General features: G+C 34.4%; 2 protein-coding genes across 2 annotated transcripts; one reads left to right on the forward strand and one right to left on the reverse strand.

The window, feature by feature from the left end:
• The first annotated feature begins 10213 nt into the window (after nt 1-10213).
• On the forward strand, nt 10214-15808 carry LOC145641951 (YTH domain-containing protein ECT2-like). The gene is made up of 9 exons (XM_081692985.1): nt 10214-10666; nt 11770-11873; nt 11988-12165; nt 12356-12429; nt 12528-12771; nt 12866-13038; nt 13318-13866; nt 14445-14657; nt 14985-15808. Exons 2-9 carry the CDS (start codon nt 11862-11864, stop codon nt 15270-15272), a joined length of 1731 nt encoding a protein of 576 aa, XP_081549111.1. The 5' UTR covers nt 10214-10666; nt 11770-11861; the 3' UTR covers nt 15273-15808.
• Nucleotides 15809-15946: 138 nt separating this feature from the next.
• Nucleotides 15947-19312, reverse strand: LOC145641950 (pentatricopeptide repeat-containing protein At4g39952, mitochondrial-like). Its single transcript, XM_081692984.1, has 2 exons — nt 16825-19312; nt 15947-16730 (listed from the first exon to the last, which is right to left on the reverse strand). Exon 1 carries the CDS (start codon nt 19308-19310, stop codon nt 16971-16973), a length of 2340 nt encoding a protein of 779 aa, XP_081549110.1. The 5' UTR covers nt 19311-19312; the 3' UTR covers nt 15947-16730; nt 16825-16970.
• Nucleotides 19313-21668: the final 2356 nt, after the last annotated feature.

Here is a 21668-nt window from a genome sequence, read left to right on the forward strand (position 1 = left end):
TCTCTAATAAAAATCTCTATGATAGATATATATTTACTAATCAAATATTGTTTTTTTTTTTCAAATTCAAATCAATTTCCTATATATTCTTTAAAAAAATAGTTAAAATTAATTATTAGAGATATGAGTGGGCCAATTGACTAGATTGGTAAATAAGAAAGTCCCCTAGCGACAATTTGGTATAAAAATTACTCCGACGACAAATTGTTAAAAAAAAAGCTAATCATAGGCGACAATTTGGTAAAAATAATAAAATCCGGCGACATTTAGACCAAAAAATCTATTTTTTTTTCCGACAAACTCTTTAAAAATTTAATTTGTTTTTATATTTTTAAATTTATTTTTCCTTTTAAAAATTTTGAATAACTATGTCATCTCCTTTTTATTTTGCTAAATCCCGATACCAAATTTATTTCCTACCCCTTTTTAAAAACATTTCTTTAATAGGGGGTATGAAACTTAAGTGAAAATCGATACTTAACATGTTTTTTTTTTTCTTGAAATTGTTATTTGCATAAAACGGTTGGTAAAAAACCACGAAAAACGAACTAAATTAAGTATTCCCGAGTAGTTTGTTGGAAATTTTTTGTATTTTTTGGATTAAAGTCCCGTGAGATAATTTTATTTACCAAATTGTCACTTAGGATTAACTCTTTTTACCAAATTGTCGCTTAGGGTCTTTTTTATTTACCAACTTGGTCAATTAGTCAATATGAGTGTTAAAACCCCAATGGTTGTAGCTAGGGACTTGCTTGCAATTTTAATACTTCCCTAGCTACTAACTTGACTATTGGAGCTAGATAACTTGATTAGCTTATTAAATAAATTAAGTGTAAACATGTAGGGATTTATTTACAGTTTTACAAGTTTGACCATGTCTAATTGTGTATGCGTAGTATAAGAAAAAAACATTATCAAGTTGGAAGATTCATATTGTTATGAATTTTCAATGCATCAACTTTGTATAATTTTTAGTAGTGCATAATTAAAATAATAATAATAAAAAAAATAAATAAAAAGAGAAAATTTTGGAATTTGGTACCTCGAAAATGGGGGTTGTTGAATTTTGGTACCTGTTTAAAACTTTATTTTATTTTGGTACCCATCAAAGTTTAAAATTATAGCTTTTAATTGGTACCTCCGTCCATGTTCTGTTAAGTTTTCTGTTAGTGGGGCCCAGCCATGCTCCTGCCACCTCCCATTCACCCTTTCCTCTTCCTTAGTCACCACACTGCCGGCCTCCCACCCCGTACCGCCTGCCGGCAACCCCGAAAACCACCCCTTCACCTCCAAAATGTACCACCGATTCCAACCAACACCACCGTTCACCACAAAATCCACCTGCCAACACCACCTTTCACGCAAACAACACCCAGGTAGCCTCATCGCATTCGTCTCAACCACCACCCCAACAACAACGCAAGGCAGCCCACAATCGACCACCATCAAGTAGCCTACGCACCAGCAATTAATCACAGCGGCACCAAAACCACCACCACAAATGTCGAAGCCGCCACAACCACTGCAATCGCCTCGAACATCGCCGTCACGAGCGCCCTTGAAGCCACCACCGTCGTTGTTGTTGTATGATTTGAGGAGAGAAAACCTTAAAACCTTAAAAAAAAATTGATTTGGGGGAAGAGGGAAGGGGTGGTGTCGGGGGTAGCCAAGAGTGGGAAAGAGGATGGAGATCGGCAGGAGAAAGGGAGGGGGTAAAAGTCGCCGGCGTCGGGGAATGTTTGGGCACCGGCAGCCGGCACGGGGAGGGGGAAAGGTGGCTGACGGGGAGGGGGAGGGGTGGCAATGGCTGCGTTTTTTTTTTTTTTTTAAAACAACTTTTAAAAAAATTATTAATTCATTAGATAATGGGCCCCACTAACGGAAAACTTAATAGAAGTTGGACGGAGGTACCAAAAGCTATAATTTTAAACTTTGATGGGTACTAAAATAAAATAAAGTTTTAAACGGGTACCAAAATTCAACAACCCTCATTTTCGAGGTACCAAATTCTAAAATTTCCTAAAAAAAACCTAATTCTTAAAGCAGTGCATTGGACACCGCATAAAATACAAGTGAGCAACACTTTGTAAAATAGAGGAAATAATTTGATTTTAAGAAACGAAATTGATAGAAGGACAAGAAATATACAATCATACCTACTTTTATTTTTTATTTTTTATTTTTTTTGTGTGTGTGTATGTGTTACACTTATATAATGCGATGCTTTATTTTGAGAGTTATGCTCCTTTTTTAGCAAGCTATTAAAAAGTGCATTTATTTATATTACATTTCTCTCCTTACGTGGTCCTATTAGGGATAGCAGTGGATCTAGACCCGACTCGGATCCGTGGATCCAAATCCATTTCTCACGGATCTGGGTCTTCAAAATTTGGACCCGTCAGATCCGGTCCTGCTGTAAAGAAGGGATTTGGATCCGGGTCTGGCCCCTAGACCTGGACTTAGATCCTTTTACCCGTTTTTTAATTTTCTTATTAAAAAAAATTAAAATTGTTTTTTTTTTTTTTATACTAAAAATGTTAATGTTAGTAGTGATAAAGATTAGCCTTTTCAAGAGATGAACTTTGGATGCTCATATCGGATATATCATCGTTGTTTTTTCACTTGCTCATTTGTAACATCGTACTTTTTTCGTTGTTTATAATTTTTATTTCAAAATATAAGTGTATAATAAAGGTGGTTACTTTGTGTTTTTAGATTAGTTGTATAACTTTAATTTAGGTTAAACTTAATAAACCCAGTTTGAAAAGCATTTTTTGACCCAAAAATAACATTTATTGCAAAAAGTTAGGCAAAATATATTAGACCCGGATCCGTTGAACCCGTCATATCTGGATCCAAGTCTCCATTTTCCAAACCCGACAGATCCGGGACGGATATGGATCCTTGATACAAAAAAGGATCTGGATCCGGGTTCATCTGAACCCGATTCAGATCCGACCTATTGTCATCCCTAGGTCCCACACATATCGACCATTTCTTTTTTCTATTCATTATTTCTCTACTATAACATTGAGCCGTGATGACCTGCTACCCCGGATGGACCATACTAACACTTTGTTTGGATAGGAAGAAATGGAAGGAAAAGAAGAGAAGAGAAATGGAGGGGGACAAAATCTCTTGTTTGGGTAAAAGATTGGGGGAAGGAAGGGAAAGGAGAGGGAGGGATTCATTTTACCTCTCTCTTTAATAACCATAATCTCTCCAAAATTGGAGAGATTTGGAGGGAAAATGGAGCTCACCTCCCCCTCCCTTTCTTTTCCCTTCCCTTCCTCCATTTTCCCTCCCCTTCTTTTCCTTCCTTCTTTGCTATCCAAACAAAGCGTAAGGGCAAAATGCACTTTCACACAAAAACTTGGGTAATAATTCATTTAATTACTACGCTGTGAAAAAAAATAACTCTTTCCCAAAACTTGGGACAGGCATATAATTTAAGAAAAATAATGAGACCAATTAATACATTTATTTATTGTTAAAGATTCCTTTTGATTTATTAAATTTTTTTTTATTTTTATTTGTGGCTGAATTTGTTTCTCAAAAATCAGATAGCCATGGATGAGTAGAAGAAAATAATTTTTAATTAGTGGTCACATGCTATATTTAGTGATGTATTAGTTATTTTGAGACGGACGAAAATGGGAACTGTGTCAGGTCGATTATCGGGTAACCAATAAGATATCCAATAATGATAATTAAACTTAATTATGTAGTTATTATGATATAATTTACAACTAATTAAAAACAATACCATATAATCTTGACCAAATTATTAATAATATTACTAATCATTGATATTATAAAGTGATTATGAAGTAAAGTAAAAGTTTAAATTTATATTAATAGATTTAAGTAGGGAAACAAAGCAAAAAAAAATGCTTATCAGATCGGATCGGGTAACCGTTAATTTTAAAATGATACTCATAACCATACTCGATAACAAATTATTGGAATGGGTACCCGAACCGTTATGGTTATCGGATCGGGTACCCTAATTTTCGGAACGGTTACGGATCGATTTTTCGGGTAGTTTTTCTCATCCCTATTTACAAGCTACTTGATATATTCTAACAATAGCGTCTTGTTCTTCAAGATTTTACCTAAAATGACAACATTCCTCTACAACCAAATTTGATGAAAACAAAACACATAATATAGTGTAGATAATAGATTAGGTAGTGGTTTTCCTACTGCTCGTATGAATAGGTATTAAAAGTTCTTCTAGAAAACTTAAATTACTTCTTTAGATCCTTTTGCTCTACATAATCTTCTACCATATGTAAGTAGCATAATCACACTTAAAGAACAAATGGTTAACTGAATCATGCATCCCACATTGACAAAAAACACATTGGGTGGAGCATTGAGTACCCAAATTACTAATTCTATCAGTGGTAACAAATTTTGCACAGCTAACCAAAGAATAAAGATACTCTTTGGACTAGCCTTGGAATTATAGACCACTCTCCTCCAAGGAACTTTTCTCTAAAAAGCCTTACAACTGTTTATACATTTTACCAATTGAGAAACTTCCTTTAGCTATGACAGAGTTCTGATTAGTATTGCTTTGAATAAGAGCTCTTGTTTACAAAATCTTCCTTAGAGCCCAAGAACAAGATTTAGGAACAGGAATAGTAAACAAATCTCTACCCTTAGAATAATAATTGTCAACCTATCTAACTTAGAGCTTGTCCTTTTTATGAGTCAGCACCCAAAGAAGCTTTGTAATGATAACTTTATTCACATTTTTGACATTCCACCCACCAGCAATCTTAGGCAGCATCACTTTTTCCCAAGATTTAATAGCTATCTTTAACACTTCAAGTCCACCGGTTCACAATAAGATCTTACAGTAAGACTCAACCTCCATAACAATAATTTTTGGCATGATAAAATTTTGACATCAGAAGGTCCGCATACCTGTAAAGAGGGTGTGCTCATCATAGGCGATCCATCTTCTTTATGCCCATGTCCCTTTAAAAACCTAGGACTCTATACTTTTTAGGGTGTTTTAGGATTTGAATTCCTGACTGTTTGGGAGACCTTTGAATTAGAGTTGATCTTATCATCATGCTTTTTTGTAAGAAACTAGTAAGGAGTCGCCAATGAGTTTTAGGAAAACTCATAAACCTCTTTCATGCCTTTCTTCTAAGTAGGGTTCAAGGGATATGTAACATGAATCATAAGTTTACCCCATGCCCAAATTGATATACTTATACCAGAAATGAGTTCGGGAGTGAGGATACTAAAATAATGTTCCTTTTAGGGAGGAATTGCTATTCTAGCTTAGCCCTAGTGCGACCTCTACTGCATCTCTTACTTTTTCACAATTTCATCACCAAACATTATATGCAAAGTGGCTTCTAAAAACTAAGTTTGTTGATTTTATTTACAAGCATTAACCATGTAGGAATTACCTTGCGAAATTCGTTATTCTTTTGTTATTCAAATTCGTGAAATAAATAAAACATATTCGCCTTGACTTAGGTGATAAAACAACAATTAATTATTCAATTCTAATCTTTGATTAAAGAAAGAATACTATGTGAAATAAATTAATTAAAGTTTTTTTAAAGTGATCAAACAACACTAATTAATCAATTAAAGTAATTTAAACAATAAAAAAAAAGTGATTTATCTAAGTGCTCAGGAAACTAACTGTTCTTCTTTTATGCTAAATCTTCGTTTAATGCGTTTATGGACTTTCTTTCTTCTTCGTACCTCGAAGGACTTCAATGGATTCAATTAAGGTTGGAAAGTATTTGGGAAGAGAGAAGAAAAGTAGTATGATAATAAGAGAAATTGAGAGATTAGGGATTGAAGAATACTAGGGTTTTGAATTCTGATTTTTCTGTCGTCCTTAGGGCTAAACGAAGACCCCTATTTATAGGCGTAGGAATCTAGGTTTAAGGTTTTAGAGCCGCGACATCAGGTGGAGCGCGCAACTCTCGTAGTCGCGCTGAGTGTCGTGTGCATCTCAATGACTTGCGCGCGCCAGGCGCGTGCAACTCACTGAGTTGCGCTCGGTGAGGTTTGCCTTATACGAATACGCGTTTTTAAAACTTTCGTAACTTTTGATTGCAAAGTCAGATTAAGATGTGTGAGATATCATTGGAAAGATACTTTCCAATGCCGTTAGAATTAGGTTAAAATCTGTTATGGATCAAAAGATATGGCCGTTGGAGTGAAAGGGTGTCGGTTTTAGGGCCCGGTTTAGTGTTTTGATCATAACTTCTTCATTTTAACTCGAAATTGGGCTTATAATATACCGTTGGAAATAATTTTGAAAGGGCTATCCATATATATAAGTTTTTTATGGTAATTTGGTGGTTGTTTTATCTGATTGGCTCAATTTTCAACAATGTAGGATCTATTAGATCCAATCCATATCATTACATTTGACGCATTTGGGTCCGTTATGAATCAAGTTTAAACATGTATGAGCATGTTTTCGGCATAATTAGTAATTGGACAAGGCTCTAAGATAAATTGGTCTCAAATATAAGTTTTAACTTACTTCATAGTGCATTTAGTAGTCCATAAACACTTCTACTTTGATTTAGCATGAAGAACAAGCTTTTGTAACATAATCGCACTTTCTGTCGGGATAGGAGGACAAAAGTAGGTGTCTACAATACCAAATAAAATTAATTTAATAAGCTTCAAACTCCGAGTATAACTCAGAAAGTTGTGGAGCTTTTTTTAAGAAAGGGGAACTCCCAAGTATCTAAAAGGCAGCTCACCTACAAGAACACTAATAACTCTCAAAATATCTTGCCTTACAACTTCAAAATTACCGGCAAAGTAAATATTACTCTTATCCATTTATGGTTGCTTCCTTAAGGGCTTGAGTGAATTTCATGATAGATTCAGTATCAGCTCTTGAAAACATAAGTAGGTCATCCACAAATATCATATGAGATCAAATTTAGCCTTTTTAACATCTAAGGTGATATGATGATTAAAATTTGGATCAGTTACTCCTTCCTCTTTGTAGCAGCCCCTTCCCGTCCACCGGCCCCTTCGCTTTCCTTGTCTACTCCTACCGACGCATCCCCCTCCTTTTCTCCTTCTCTTTCCTTCTCCCATTTGCCTCTCTTCGATTAAAAGTTTTGAAAATAATGGAGAAGGTGGAGGAGGGTTTTAGTGGTGAGGGAATAGAGTGGGAGGGTTGTCAGGATGGGAAAGGAAGAGGGGATGTTTTCAGTAGTGGGAGAATAGGGAGGAGCTTAGGGTGGTTTCGGTGGTACGGGAGAGTGTTTGGTGCAGTGGTTGGGGAATGCAAGGGGTGGTTAGCAAAGGTGGTTATGGGGAGATGAGTGGACAACATTGGTGTGGGGGAAGGGATAGGGTGGTTGGCTAGGGAAAGAAGGTTTTAGTTTTTATTTTTACCAATCACGTGTTGACACATGTTAGAGTAAGTGAGTAACCTGTTACAACAATTGGAAACCGGCTGAGTCCCATAAACAAAATATTTCTAATGTTCGGATTATTAAAAAATTAATTATAGTTGAGATTATTAAAATTAAATGGCCTAAAATTGTGATTAATTTTTAAAATTTCGTCAGAAAAACCACCTTTTAAACCCTTATTTTTGTGAAAACCCACTTCAGTAAATTTTTTTGTAAAAAACCACCGTTTTGAAATTATTTTTGTTGTAATTTGCCATTAACAAGGCAACAACAGAACAAATGACGATCAATCTTTAATTGTCAAAGCTCATTTTCCTATAATAGCTTCTAGATTACAATAACAAATTTCGATAGGGTGGTTTTTTTTACAATTTGTTTTGGTTGATTAACACAAAAGTAAGTATTTAAAAGGTGGTTTTTGACAAAATTTTCTGATTTTTTTTAATTAAGTTTCCAAATTATTTTTGTAAAATTCAATTAACAATCCCCAAGCACAAAAATAGTAAAATATAATCTACAATAAGTCTCGTGTGGGGCAGATGTACGTTAATTTTATTGTAAGACAATTAGATTGAGGATAATTTTAACTATTTGGTAACTTTAACTTGAAAAAGATAACTTTTAATTTGTCGTTGATTTAAATTTTATTTTAATGCGTAATTTATTATAAATTCATGATTACCTACTATAAAGACTAACTACTTTTGTGGCCGGGCGATGCCTGGGTTGTCTTAAATTTTGAACTTGAATGTTAAATGCAATCATATAACTCCTTTTGATGATATAAAATATTTAGACATACGATATCGCATCTCTTATTTATATAATAGTGTACTTTTTGTAGTTTTTTTTAAATAGATATCTATGTTATTATTATACATGGATCTCATTTTAAAGAACTTTTTTTAAACGAATTTTAGGATGGAAATAGTAATGAGTTATAAGATATTTATTAAAAGTAGTTAATTTTGTACATATGAAATATTAGAAGTATATCGATACTAAAACACTATACAACAATTTTATCTTAAAAAAATCTGTCCAAAATTCACCTACTTAACATCCTATGTGTCACAAAATACCTATTTATCACCTACGTGGCTCGACACTTGGCGAAAAACTGGAATGCCAAGTGTCGTTGTTTCGTGGCCTAGCCGCGAGACCGACTTTATATATGTGTCACAATAATACCTATTTGTCGCCTACGTGGCTCGACATGTGGCGAAAAACTGGAATGTCAAGTGTCATTGTTTCGTGGCCTGGCCGCGAGACCGACTTTATATATTAGTGATATGATATGCTTAATCAAATACATTATAGTTCATCTGTTCTTTTCTACTTGACTTATTTCTTTTATCACGCTTGCCAGTGCAATATTTTAATTATCAATAACTTTAATTTGCCATAAGTAAAAACTGTATATTATGATAGTACTACGAATTCAAAAAGATCCACCATGAATATGTTTTTCCTTACATATTATTCACAAAAGATGGTCAAAGGAAAAAAGATAAATAGTGTAAAAGTCAAAGCAGGTCAAGTAAAAAAGAATGGAGGAAGTAAGTTTTTTGTAAAATAAATTTTATTATTAAAAAAAATTATAAACTTTGTAGTATAAAAGGTAACTTCAAATACTTTTTAAATCATTTTAACCCGTCTTACAATTAAATTAATATACACTTTGTCTTTTTGAAGAATTTGTGGATAATATATTAACTAATAATAATAAAACAAAACGTTGTTGACATCATTCTTTCTCCTATTATACATATGTCACTCACTCACTCTCACATGAATTTTTTTTTTCCGTCAATTTACTACGATGATGTCATTAGTTTTTATTTAAAACTACATATTACTTTGTACTTTTACTTTTGTTTTTTTTTTAATCTAATCAACCTTTCATAAGCTTTATCCTTTATTCCTATCGAGTTGTTTTTTTTTTATAAATAGCATGTTAATAGTTCAATGTTAAAAAAAATTCAATATATATTACAAGTAATATGCTACAGTAGAAATTACTTATCATATATTAAAAAAAATTTACGGAGTAAAAAGCATTCTTTCTTCGTATTGTAAACAAATCTCAACAATGTGTTTGCTTAAAGGGCGTCTCGTCACTAGCTTTTGAGTAGCTTTTAGGTAGCTTTTATTGGTTTGACTTATTCAAACCACTACATAGAAAAAATTATGAGTGTTTGGGAATGTAGTGGTGGGGGTAGAGTTTAGTGGTTGAAGTAGATTTTGTGAAAAGTTAACATTTTTATTAACATTTGTGAAAAGTTAGGTAGCTGTTGAATTTTCTTCTATCTTTTTAGAATTTTACAGTTAACAGCTAGTTTACCAAACACTCATACTGAATTATTTATTTTCACAGCTAACAGCTAGTTGACAACTAACAGCTACACATACAGCTAACAGTCACCATCACAGCTAACAACTACCTCTACAACTACATTTTGCCAAACACGCCCAAAATCTATGGCACAGAAACTAAAATAGACTTAGGGCCTGTTCATATTTACTTATTTTCAGTTCAGTTCAGTTCAGTTCAGCTCTTAATTTCCCTCTCTCATAAAATATTCATTTCAGCTTAGTTCAGTTCAGTTCCAATCAATTCTATTCAGTTCAGTTCAGTTCAGTTCACCTCAGATCAGTAAATATGAACAGACCCTTAAAAAGTTAAAAACAAAACAAACAAGGTGGGATAGACGTGTAAAAGTGTGGGCCGAAACAAGAAGAGGCCCAAAATAATGTTTGTTTTTCTTAAAAAAAACCGTAAAAATACAGTTGATATCTCTCTCTTACTTTCTCTCTCTACTTTTCTCCTGTTTCTCTCTCTACTTGCTACAATTACTTCGTAACAAAGTAGTAGACTCCAACAAAACAACCAAACATTCACATTTTGCGACCACCCAAAATTTTCGCCGATCATCGTCAACGTCGATTTTTCCCGGTTTAAACCCTAATTTCGATTTCATTTCCCTCTTCTCTCTCTTCTTGATTCATCTCTCAATCTTATTTGAGATTCAATTCGTTTTGCTGGAAAAAGGGACTAGTTTTTTTTTCTTGATCCAAATTATTAGGGGTTTGATTTTGTATAATTCTTGCTTTTTTTTGGGATTTTTTTTTATCTTTGGAGTTTTTCGAGGGTTTTTTTTTTGGATTTGTGGGTTTCGCGCTTCATTGTACGGCTTTGTTTGTAACGAATTGATGGCGGATGCAAATCTCAGCAGAAGGTAAAGTTTGATTATAAACCCTAATTTTTGTTTTTTGATTTGATTTCTTGTTATTGAAAGTTTTTGGATTGGGATTATGATTGTTTGTTGAGGCTGAATTGAATTGTTGAAATTTGGTATTGATTTGATCCCGAATCTGCGAGCTTGTTTTGAAATTAATATTGCAATTGTAAATTTGAATATGATTTGGGTTTGTAAGAAGAATCTTTGTATTTTTTGTGAGTTACTGTTTCATTGATTTGGAAAAATGTGGTATAAATGGGTTTTAAAAATCAAGAATTTGTGATTTTGTGAGTTCATTGGAGGGTTGAGATATTGGGAATTTTTTATATATAGCTCAGTATTATTAATTTGCTGTCTGCTGTAGTGTTGACTGCATTGAAGCTATAGATTGTAATTCAAACTCAAAGTTGTGGATTAATATCTTCAACATTGAACTATATATATTGTAATGCAAACTCGAACTCGAAGTTCTATCTATGAATGTGGTATAGTCTGCTTGATGTGTTATTTCTGTGAAATTTTAAGGGTTTATTGAATAGGATAAGTACTAAGTAGGGATGCTTTACTATTGATAATGTATCATCAAGAGTCAACTGTGGACATTATAATGAATTTTTGAAGTTTTATTGAAAAATGTAGTTTGACATGATTTGAGGGTTTGGTTAGTTAATTTAAAACATAAAATAAGGATATGTCTTTCATTTTAAACGAACTTGAATTATTGAGATTTGTTAGCACAAAAGTTTTGCTGATTTTTTTTCCCCCTCATAGAGCATGCTTTGCAAGTCCTGTTGTTGGGTGTTTGTAATTGCACTTATGTTTCCTTCTCTTCCCGGTCAATGTTTCTTTCCGATAAAGCTGATATTAATGATAAGTTTGCCTTTAAAATAACAAGACGCAAAGAAAAAACAATTTTTGATTTTGATTTTGACGTGCTTGATTGTGCCAAACACATTAAAAGATTGTTTACAGTAACATTTTCCCTTCATTATAATTAATTTCTGATTTTATATATTGGGATTTAATGTGTCATGTACTCGTGTTCCACATTTTTAAAAATCATGTACACTCTTCTGAATTTAGTCATTGTTATTCTGCAGGAAATAAACTGTGCTGTGATTATATCTTCTTGATGATTTTTTAAAGTAACCACCATTGTACTGCAGTAGATAAGCTTTTTAAAGAAGAAAACATGATGAATCAGGTAGCAATTTTTTTTTTTCTTTGTTTAAAGTTTTTTTTTTTTTTAAAATTTTTTTTATTATATTTGTTTGGTAACTATATCCCTTTAGCACTTCATTTTGTAATCTATTATCAGCCACTTTCACCCAAAGATGAAAGGAACGTTTCTACCAATCCTTCTGCGGATGCAGCCATCACAGGGCCTTCAAGAAATGCCAGTGATCCTCCAAGGGCTTCAGATGCAGCTGTAGATAATAATACAAGCTACCCACCAAACAACTATGGATCTCATGAACAAACTTACTTTTATGGAGGTTAGTTTTTCATTTCCTTTTCCTGTGTTAACTGTTTTGTTATAGCAATAGTTCATTTTTGGCCGATAACATATGGCTTAGTGAGTTTTGTTTTGCTTTAACTGTGAAGAGCTCTTGAAGACTCACTTGTGTCAGATAGGTTTTTTTTTTTTTGGAAAAGGCATGCACATTAACTTTTGCTTTCATTCAGGATATGACAGTGGTGCTGGCAGTTGGAGTGGATATACGCAGTATGCTGGTGAGGGGTTGCATGTTGTACCTCCGGTGAGGCTTTATTGCTGATCTATTTCCTTCTTGTGCTTACGTTTAGAATAAAATTGATTTGACTGTATTCCATGCCGTTTCTTTTCCATCTTACTCAGGTCATTTATGGTGACAATTCTTCTCTTGGATTGCACTCTCCTTATGGCTTCAATTCCCAGATGGCATATGGACAGTACTCACCTGCCAGTACGCCTGTGCCTCAGATAATGGTTGATAATCAGCTTTATTCACCACAACAAATTCCTGTTTCTCCCCAATATTATCCCCAGCAAGTTGGCAGCTCAATGCCACATATGTCAGCACCAATCCCAGTTTCTCATGCTGAGATGGTTAATCAAAAAGGTATTGTCATAATGGTCTTATTGCTAGTCGCTTCTTTTGTCACATAAAAAAGGAATTTGTTTGTGTTGACAGCTGTATTTTTTTTCTTTCACAGGACACATGTCCATGAATTCTTTGCATAACCATGGTTATTACAACTTGCATGGGATGTATGGATCTGGTGAACCTTTGTCAAGTCCTTCAAATTCCACAGATGTTGGGTGGAGAACCTTAAATTCAACTGCGTACTCTGCTGCTCTTGGTTCGTTTGACCCTACAGTTGGACAGGTTGGAGGCCTTCTTTTTAATATTACTGTTGTTGTCTCTACTGGGATAATTAAAACCTAGGTCAGGTGCTTATTATGTTTCATTTAGTTATGCCAGTAGTTGCTTATTAACTCTAGAGTTGTCTCTTTGGTAATAAAAGTAATTCTGGGGTTATCGTGTTTGGTAAAAAACACAGATTTAGTTTATTTTTATTCTTTAATCTAAGAACTACATGGCTTGCTGAGTGTTGATAGCCATTCATATTAACTTTCCTCCTCATTGCTTACCTTTCAAATGCAGATGGCTCAACAGAGACCATATCCTGGCTATGGATTGGTATCAGATTATGTTGGTGGACCATATCACTATGATGGATCGTTTCAGAACTCAAATTACAGTGCCATACCTAATTCTCAGTCAGGATTTAGTAACCGGAATCGTTATAGCTTTGAGAAGGCACGGAATCAAAGGGAGCAGGATTCAATGTTTGCCATCTCAGGTGATCGCAATAGAGGACCAAGGGCATCAAAGGGAAAAGGAAAGGGGACTGTCGGAAATGGCTCATTGCCTGGTGCTGATGCTGCTTCAGAAAATAACTCATTGACTGGCATTGCTAAAAGTGGTGCTTCTGCTTCTGGAGTGAATCTCGCTTCTTACAATAGTGCAGATTTTCCAACAGAGTATGAGAATGCAAAATTCTTTATAATTAAGTCTTTTAGTGAAGACAATATCCATAGAAGCATTAAATATGGTGTTTGGGCAAGTACGCCTCATGGCAATAGAAAGTTAGACGCTGCTTATCAGGAAGCAAAGGAGAAAAGCAACTGTCCTATTTTCCTTTTGTTTTCGGTAGGTTTTCCTTGACGGCTAGTAAAAGCATTTTGAGCTCTGTTAATATTTTAATTTCTGCTGTGTGACAGGGACTGGAGATGCTTAAATTAGACATGCTTTTCATTTTTAGACTTGTTCGAATGATCTTCTTGGTTATACTGTCTTTCCCTTTGGCCCACTGATATGTTAACTTCCAGTGCTTCACTAATGGGTATTTTAAGGGTTTTGTGTATTCCGGTTGTGTGTACCTTATGTTGCATGAGGAATGTGTGCTCCCAATGTTCATTGACGGATGTAATGTCAATGCTAGTTCAGACACAATCGTAACTGGGCAATAATATGTAATTTGATTGCTGAAGTATTGTAATATTGGAGACGTGCTTGTGGAATGTTTCATTGAGTGTTTTTTTTTTTTTTTTTAACACTGCTATGTTGAGTTGGATACACCTACCTCAATTATGGGGGTTGAATTTGTTAGAATGTTATAATGGCTGCATCATTGTATCTACTTGTTTTTTCTTGATAGAATGATTAAACAATGGCAACATGTATGCAATTTTATTGGACCTGAAGATTATTTAATGTTTGTTGTATAGGTTAATGCCAGTAGCCAATTTTGTGGAGTAGCAGAAATGACCGGACAAGTGGATTTCGAGAAAAATGCAGATTACTGGCAGCAAGATAGATGGACTGGGCAGTTTGCAGTTCGTTGGCATATAATTAAGGACGTACCTAATAGCAAATTTCGGCACATTTTGCTAGAAAATAATGATAACAAGCCTGTTACACATAGCCGAGACTCTCAGGAGGTATTAGTTTTATTTGTCAATACTTGTATATGTTTTGTTCCCATTTCTTTTCTTGCAAGGCCTTTTTATGTGTGTTCATTGGGATTGGGAGGAACTGAATCAACTGATATTGGGGAGGGTGGGGTGATAGACAGCATTGCTTAATGTGGTTTTAGAATTTGCTTTGTTTTTATCCTACATTTTTTTAGTTTCCTTCAAGTAATTGCTGAATTAGACTTCTGCCAGTGTTGGCTTCTTGTTCCCACTGCACTCTTGTTTACATCATGATCTTTACTAGGTTATTGCATACAGTTGTTGACTTTTCCTGCGTGTTTTGTTATTTTGTAGGTGAAACTTGAACAAGGCATTGAGATGCTGAAAATTTTCAAGGAATATGATGCCCAAACATCCATTCTTGATGATTTTGAATTTTATGATGAACGGGAGAAGGTATTGCAGGAAAGGAAGAATCGACAGCAAGTTAAATCTAAGCCCAGTGTTTCTGAATCTCTTCCTGATGAGGTTTTGAATAATATATCTGACAAATTAGATCAAGCTCTGCATTTAGATGAGAATTGTAAAGATGTAGTGACAACTGAGAAGAGCAGCAGCGTCCAGCAAAGCAGTAAGGTGTAGTTAGTTGTGCGCATCAGCACCTGTCATGTTCTCTGAAAACCGATTTTAGGCCCTTTTTCATGTTATACCCCGAAATGTCTTCTTCTCAGAAAGGTTAAAAGATCCTTTTCTTCATTGTCTGGGATACATGGATTCCTCATACTGGATTCCTTTCGTTACTTCTTTTTTTTTTCACCTCTTTCCTCCAATCTTTTTTGACTTTTAAATCCTTTCATATTGAATGTACATGAGCCAGGCAGGTTCAGGTATCTGCTGTGGTTGTGGCAGGAGTGTTGTACGACATGCCTGGCTCTTTTTCAAGGTGTAATTTTAGTCCCATACTAAAAAAAAAGAAGCTGTTTTCGATTTCGTTTTCCCCTTTTTTAAAAAAAATATATAATTTTCATTCTGTTATCCTTTCTACTAAGTGGATTTCACAGCTTAGGTCAATTTCCCTTTAATAGTGAGTTACTTTTAAGGAATTATGTAATTGCCCAGTATTTTTTTTGGGAGTCAAATTAATAAAACATATCTGCAACAGCATTGATTGGTTGATACTTCTTACTCTTAGTACATCTTTGTTATAAGTAAGATTTTTTTTTTCTTCTTTTTTTTTTTAATAATAATTTTCGGCATGTTATGACTTTGATATTTGCAGTATCTTTTGCAGCGGATCATTCAAACACCTCTTATTAGTTCATGACTATTGTTTCTTAAATTTCGTTTTGCTGTTGTATAAAAGTACAGGAGATATAAATGAGAAATTTTCAACGTCATACATTCTTTGTTAGTTTTGTGCAGTACATTTGAGTTATCACCTTTGTTGAAACCTTAGACCTCATGACTTCACAGTTCACACACCTTATGATATCAAAACACAATACATACGAGTACAGATGAAAAATAGTTAACATGACTATGTGATTGCTCAACACCGCTGTGATGTATCAAAGTTACTCGTACATAATCACATACCAATTGGTTTTGCCACTGCTGAACAACTCCCTCTTTGTCATTCTCGACTTTCTTGTAACCCGAAGCAGAAATCTGTCTTTGTTGAATGTTGCATGATCTCAATTTTCATGCCCATCATACGCAGATGTCCTTTTTTTTGCTTTAAACATGATTTTGTTGCAAATTGCTTTGCCATGCAGGAGACTGCTTTATTCTAATTTACTCATAAATGCTAAATATTTATTTCTGAAATTATGTCCTAGTTAATAAATTATGAGACTTATTCAGCCCATTGGTGCAATTTGTGCAAACCATGAAGCGACATAGATGTCAACTGTCAATCACTAGTTCGAATCTTTTCCCAACCAGGAAGTCTGAAGTTGAACAGCTTTTCTTGATGGGTTGGGATGACTAGGGAGCAGAAACTAGAAACTGCGCATTCACAACAATGACTTAAAATATTGCTTTCAGAATTTGAAGTGCTTTATATTCTGTCTTCACAGCAATGCTTGATTAGCCATCAATCTGCCAAGAAAAAGAAGACATTGACATACATAAATCATATGGACTTAAACAGAAGGAAAAATAACGCAGAAAAGATAAAAAGACGACAGATTACCACAAGCCTGTAAACATCGGCCATTTTGCATGAAAGAGCTCCAACAAAGGCACAAGCAGATCATTCCATGACAACTCTTTGGTGTTTGGCCTCTTCGCAGTTTGCAGATACCTCAAATGCACATAATAGACTGATTACTCCAGTGATCACGATGAGCTCCAACCAAGTCTTTTGCTCACTCCCTTATTCTTCATCAGTTGCCTATACATCTCCGCCTCCTCCCATTTTCCATTGGAATCCAATAAATTTGACATAGTTATATAATATCCATCATTTTCAGGATCAGCCTTGATAGCATGCTTAACAATCCTTAATCCAATCTCTACTTCATTGTGAATTTTACAAGCACTTAACAAGGTCCCCCAAAGACCGCCATCTGGTGTAATAGGCATCGACATAACTATATCTTCAGCCTCCTTCAGATTTCCTGACTTCCCGAGAAGATCTACTATACAAGCATAGTGCTTTAAAGTTGGTATCACAAAGTAATCATGCATTTTACAGAAGTAATATCTTCCCTCTTCAGTAAACCCTGCATGACTGCAAGCCAACAAAACACCAAGAAAGGTCAATTCATTTGGTCTAACACTGGATTTTTCCATCTGTTTGAAGACCTCGATTGCAGATCTAGCATCTCCATAAATTCCATAACAAGATATCATCACATTCCAAGCAATAGCATCTTTATCATTCATGGAATTGAAAAGATCTCTTGCCTTCCCAAGCTGCCCACATTTCCCATACATGTCAACTAATGCTGTTGCAAGTGAGATATTTAACTCAACACCCATTTCTCTGATGTAGTTGTGAATCTTCATTCCCTTCTCTAAAGATGCTAAACGTGAGCAAGCCGACAGCACAGTGACTAAAGTAGCTGTGCTTGGATTTGATCCTTCAAACATCATCTGGTCAAATAGTGCTAATGCCTGAGCCAACTCTCCCTTGAAAGCACAGGCACAAATCAATATATTCCATGTTACGATATCCCTTTGCATCCTTCCAAAGATGGTTTTTGCAATGGTTAACTTGCCACATTTTCCATACATATCTATAAGTGAATTGGAAACTGAAACATCATCATCAAGCAGAGATTTAATGACATAGCAATGTATAGATTTTCCAAGATGAATTGTTCCCAACTGTAAACACGAAGAAATAACAGAGATTAGACTACTGGAATCACATTCAACCCTTTGATGTATCATTTCTTGGAAAAGATTCACACAATTTTTCCAAAGGCCTCCTTTCCCATATTCAAACACCATCAAGTTCCAAGTCTCTGGATTCTTTTGACGTAGTGTATCAAAGATTTGTTCTGCACTGTCAAACATTCCAAATCTACAGTACATTGATATTAATGCCCTGTGGACAACTTGACCCCTTACATAATTTCTCTTCATTATCAGTCCATGAAATGCCATCCCTTCACTGACCCAACTCGAATCACCTAACGATGAAAGCACACAGCTGATAACAATTTCATCCGGATATATTCCACTACCTAGCATTTGCCAAAAGAAGCCTAAGCATTCAGTTACACACTCCAGTCTAGCATAAGCAGCAATAATCGATGTCCAACAGATAAGATCCTTATCTGTAATTTCATAAAACAAATGGCAAGATTCTCCAATGGTTCCCCATTTCGAATACATGGACAAAAGCGATGATTGAACATCATGGCATAACCCAAATCCAATCTTTATCGCTAACGCGTGCAAGCATTTCCCTTCTGTTAAAGCCCCTATGTTTCCACATGCTTGAAACCCTCCTTCAAGGGTTCTATAATTAGGCCTTACACTATCCTCAACTACATTATGCATCATACAAAGACACTCCAAACCCTTGTGACTCTCACCATTCTGTAAATAACCAACTATAAGCGCAGTCCAAGCAACAACATCTCTGACAGGCATTTCATCGAACACTTTATATGCATCTTTCATATAACCACATTTTGAGTAAAAATACACAAACGAAGACCCAACAGCAGAATTCCCACCAAAAACACCATATTTCACAACCAACCCATGAATCATAACCCCATAATCTAACGCAAATAACTCAGCACAAACACTAACAACCATTGGAATTGTAAAATTATTAAGTGGGGTGTTAGAAAATCGCATACCCAGAAAAAATCCAAGCGCTTTTTCATAATTCCCACATGAAAAATGCGATTTGATGATTGAATTCCAGAGAAAAGGGTCTTTACAACGAACTGAATAAAAGACTTTGGAGGATAAATCGGGTTTGGAAAGAGAAGCATAGAGAGAAATGAGTTTTGATGCGATGAACACATTGTTGTAATTCCCAGAAACAAGGATGATTGAGTGAAATGGGAGGAGAGATTTCAAGGGTAAGGAGTGATGAGAGAGAAAGGAATCCAGACGAAGATTTATGTAGTTGGTTAGTTGAGAAGTTGTGGAAGGTTGAAGGTAAGTGTTGAAGAATCGCCTAAACAGGAAATTTGGGTTGAATTTGAGCATGGGAAAATCAGAAAATTGTTTAATGATTTTGATCATGTATTCATGTAGGCCTAGTATACTTGTACACTTTGTTTGGATAGAAAGAAATGGAAGGAAAAGAAGAAAAGAGAAATAAAGGGGACAAAATCTCTTGTTTGGGTAAAAGATTGGGGGAAGGAAGGGGAAGGAGAGGGAGGGATCAATTTTCCCTCTCTCTTTAATAATCATAATCTCTCCAAAATTGGAGAGATTTGGAGGGAAAATGGAGCTCACCTCCCCCTCCCTTTCTTTTCCCTTCCCTTCCTCCATTTTCCCTCCCCTTCTTTTCCTTCCTTCTTTGCTATCCAAACAAAGCAGTAAGGTTTAATTAAACGACTATTTCACCAAATGTCACTAATCACTTTAATAATTTACCGAATAACATGAAGGTTTTCAAAATTCACTGACTGTCACGATCACTTTAATAATTCACCGAGTGGCAGGAAAGTTATCAAAATTCACCAAATGTCACCAAGTTTTTAAAAGTTTCACCGAGTGTCATTAATGACTAACGGAGTTAAGGGTTTAACTATGACACTTGTCATGACGGTATGATTGATTCATTTTAATCATTTATTTAAATTAATAAAAATAAAATATTTTCTCGATTTTCATGGCGAAAATATAATAGTTCATCAACATCCCAACTGTGACTTTTTTTCGGAAGAAAAATAAGATATATTTTTCCTTTATAAGATTTTTTTCTTAAGGGCAGAAAAAAGGATAGGGAAAGATTGAAGGGAAAAAAAAAACAAAGTAGGAGAGTTAAAGAGGATAGATAAATTAAATTTGATGGATATCATTCAATCGATTAAAAGATAAAAATACTCGTAATCAATATGATATAAACATTTATAGATTTTACCATTATTAGTAAAATTAATGGTTACCATAAAATCAAATACTGTAGTTAAATAGGTAAACAAATATAAAAGACTTGAACTGAACTAAAAAGTTCTGTAGAGAAATCCAAAAGAATAGGTTTTAAGTCAAAGGTAAAGTGATCAAAGAGTGTAAAGATCCAAGTAATTCATTTAAATAAATAAATAATATAGATATATAAATACAAATATGTTGTTGAATTAATCTCTACGATATTTTCAAATTAAATATTAATCTATTTTCATAATTTCTACTAATATAATTTTGCATATATTTAAGGCAAAATTGACATTAACAATCTAAACTATAGCTTGGGTGCATCCAACACCTTGTACTTTCGTAGTAGCCAAAACACCACAAACTAATGACTTAGGTGCAAATCATACCTTTAGTGAGTTTTCCGGACACCATTCTCGCGTAGAGCCGGTGAATTAAATTTATATTTTTCGATTTGCGTGCCGAAAAATATTCTATTAAAGTTTAAGGGGTCATTTTGGTCTTTAAGGGTCCAAATTGAGCTCGTAGTAAGCAAAAAATTAACATAAATGACTCAACCCGGCTTAAAAATAATGACACACAAATCGAGATATTTTATTACACGCAAAACGAGTCATTTTAAAGAGACAGTCTAACGATTCTTTGTGCCTAAGAGAATGAACTTCATCTGATTAATTAATTTGAATATTTATGAAAATTTGACAGCCTTTATGATCCCACGTGATTCTTTACTAACAAATCAATTATTGCAGGGAAAATTTCACATTTACTACCATGCAAAGCACCCTAACTCACATTTGCTACCTCTTTAATTTTTTATTTTATATTACTACCACAGAAAAACACTAACTGCTAAAATAACTACCACTTGAGTAACTCTGTTACTGTTTTTGTTAAGTGGGGTCCACTCTAATGGCTACATCCCAATTCTTCCCATTTAAATACAATTTCATTCGTTGCTTTGCTTGGAATTGCTCTGCTATCAATTGGATGATATTAAAACACAAATTCATCAAAGTGAAACACAAATTCCATCAAAAAATTAAAAGCGAAATCAATGAGTGTGGTTAATTGGTGATTGGTGAGTTTTATAGCAAAGAATTGCGAAGCGAAAAAGGTTAGTACTTTGGTTTAATCAAACAATTTAGGTAAGTAATCTACAATTAAATTCTTTTATGTAATTAGTAGTACATAGGAATGATGTTTTGGCTAAAATCGAATTGCAGTGGCTTAATTTGTAGTAAATTTGTGGAAAAGAAATTAAGCTTCTTGAGTCTAATTTTTAATTGGGGGTTTTTTGTGGGCTGTGATAATCATGAAATTGAAAGTGTTGTTGGGTTATTAAAGTATGTAATGTTGTAATGATTTCTTAAATTTATGTATTTGTGGGGAATTATGGCTTTGGTTAGGTGTTCACCCTCAAAATACAAGAAATGTGACTGTGGCATTCCCATACATGGT

The sequence above is a fragment of the Chenopodium album genome, chromosome 8 (assembly GCF_948465745.1).
Source record: "Chenopodium album chromosome 8, dcCheAlbu1.1, whole genome shotgun sequence".
Classification (NCBI taxonomy): Eukaryota; Viridiplantae; Streptophyta; class Magnoliopsida; order Caryophyllales; family Amaranthaceae; genus Chenopodium; species Chenopodium album.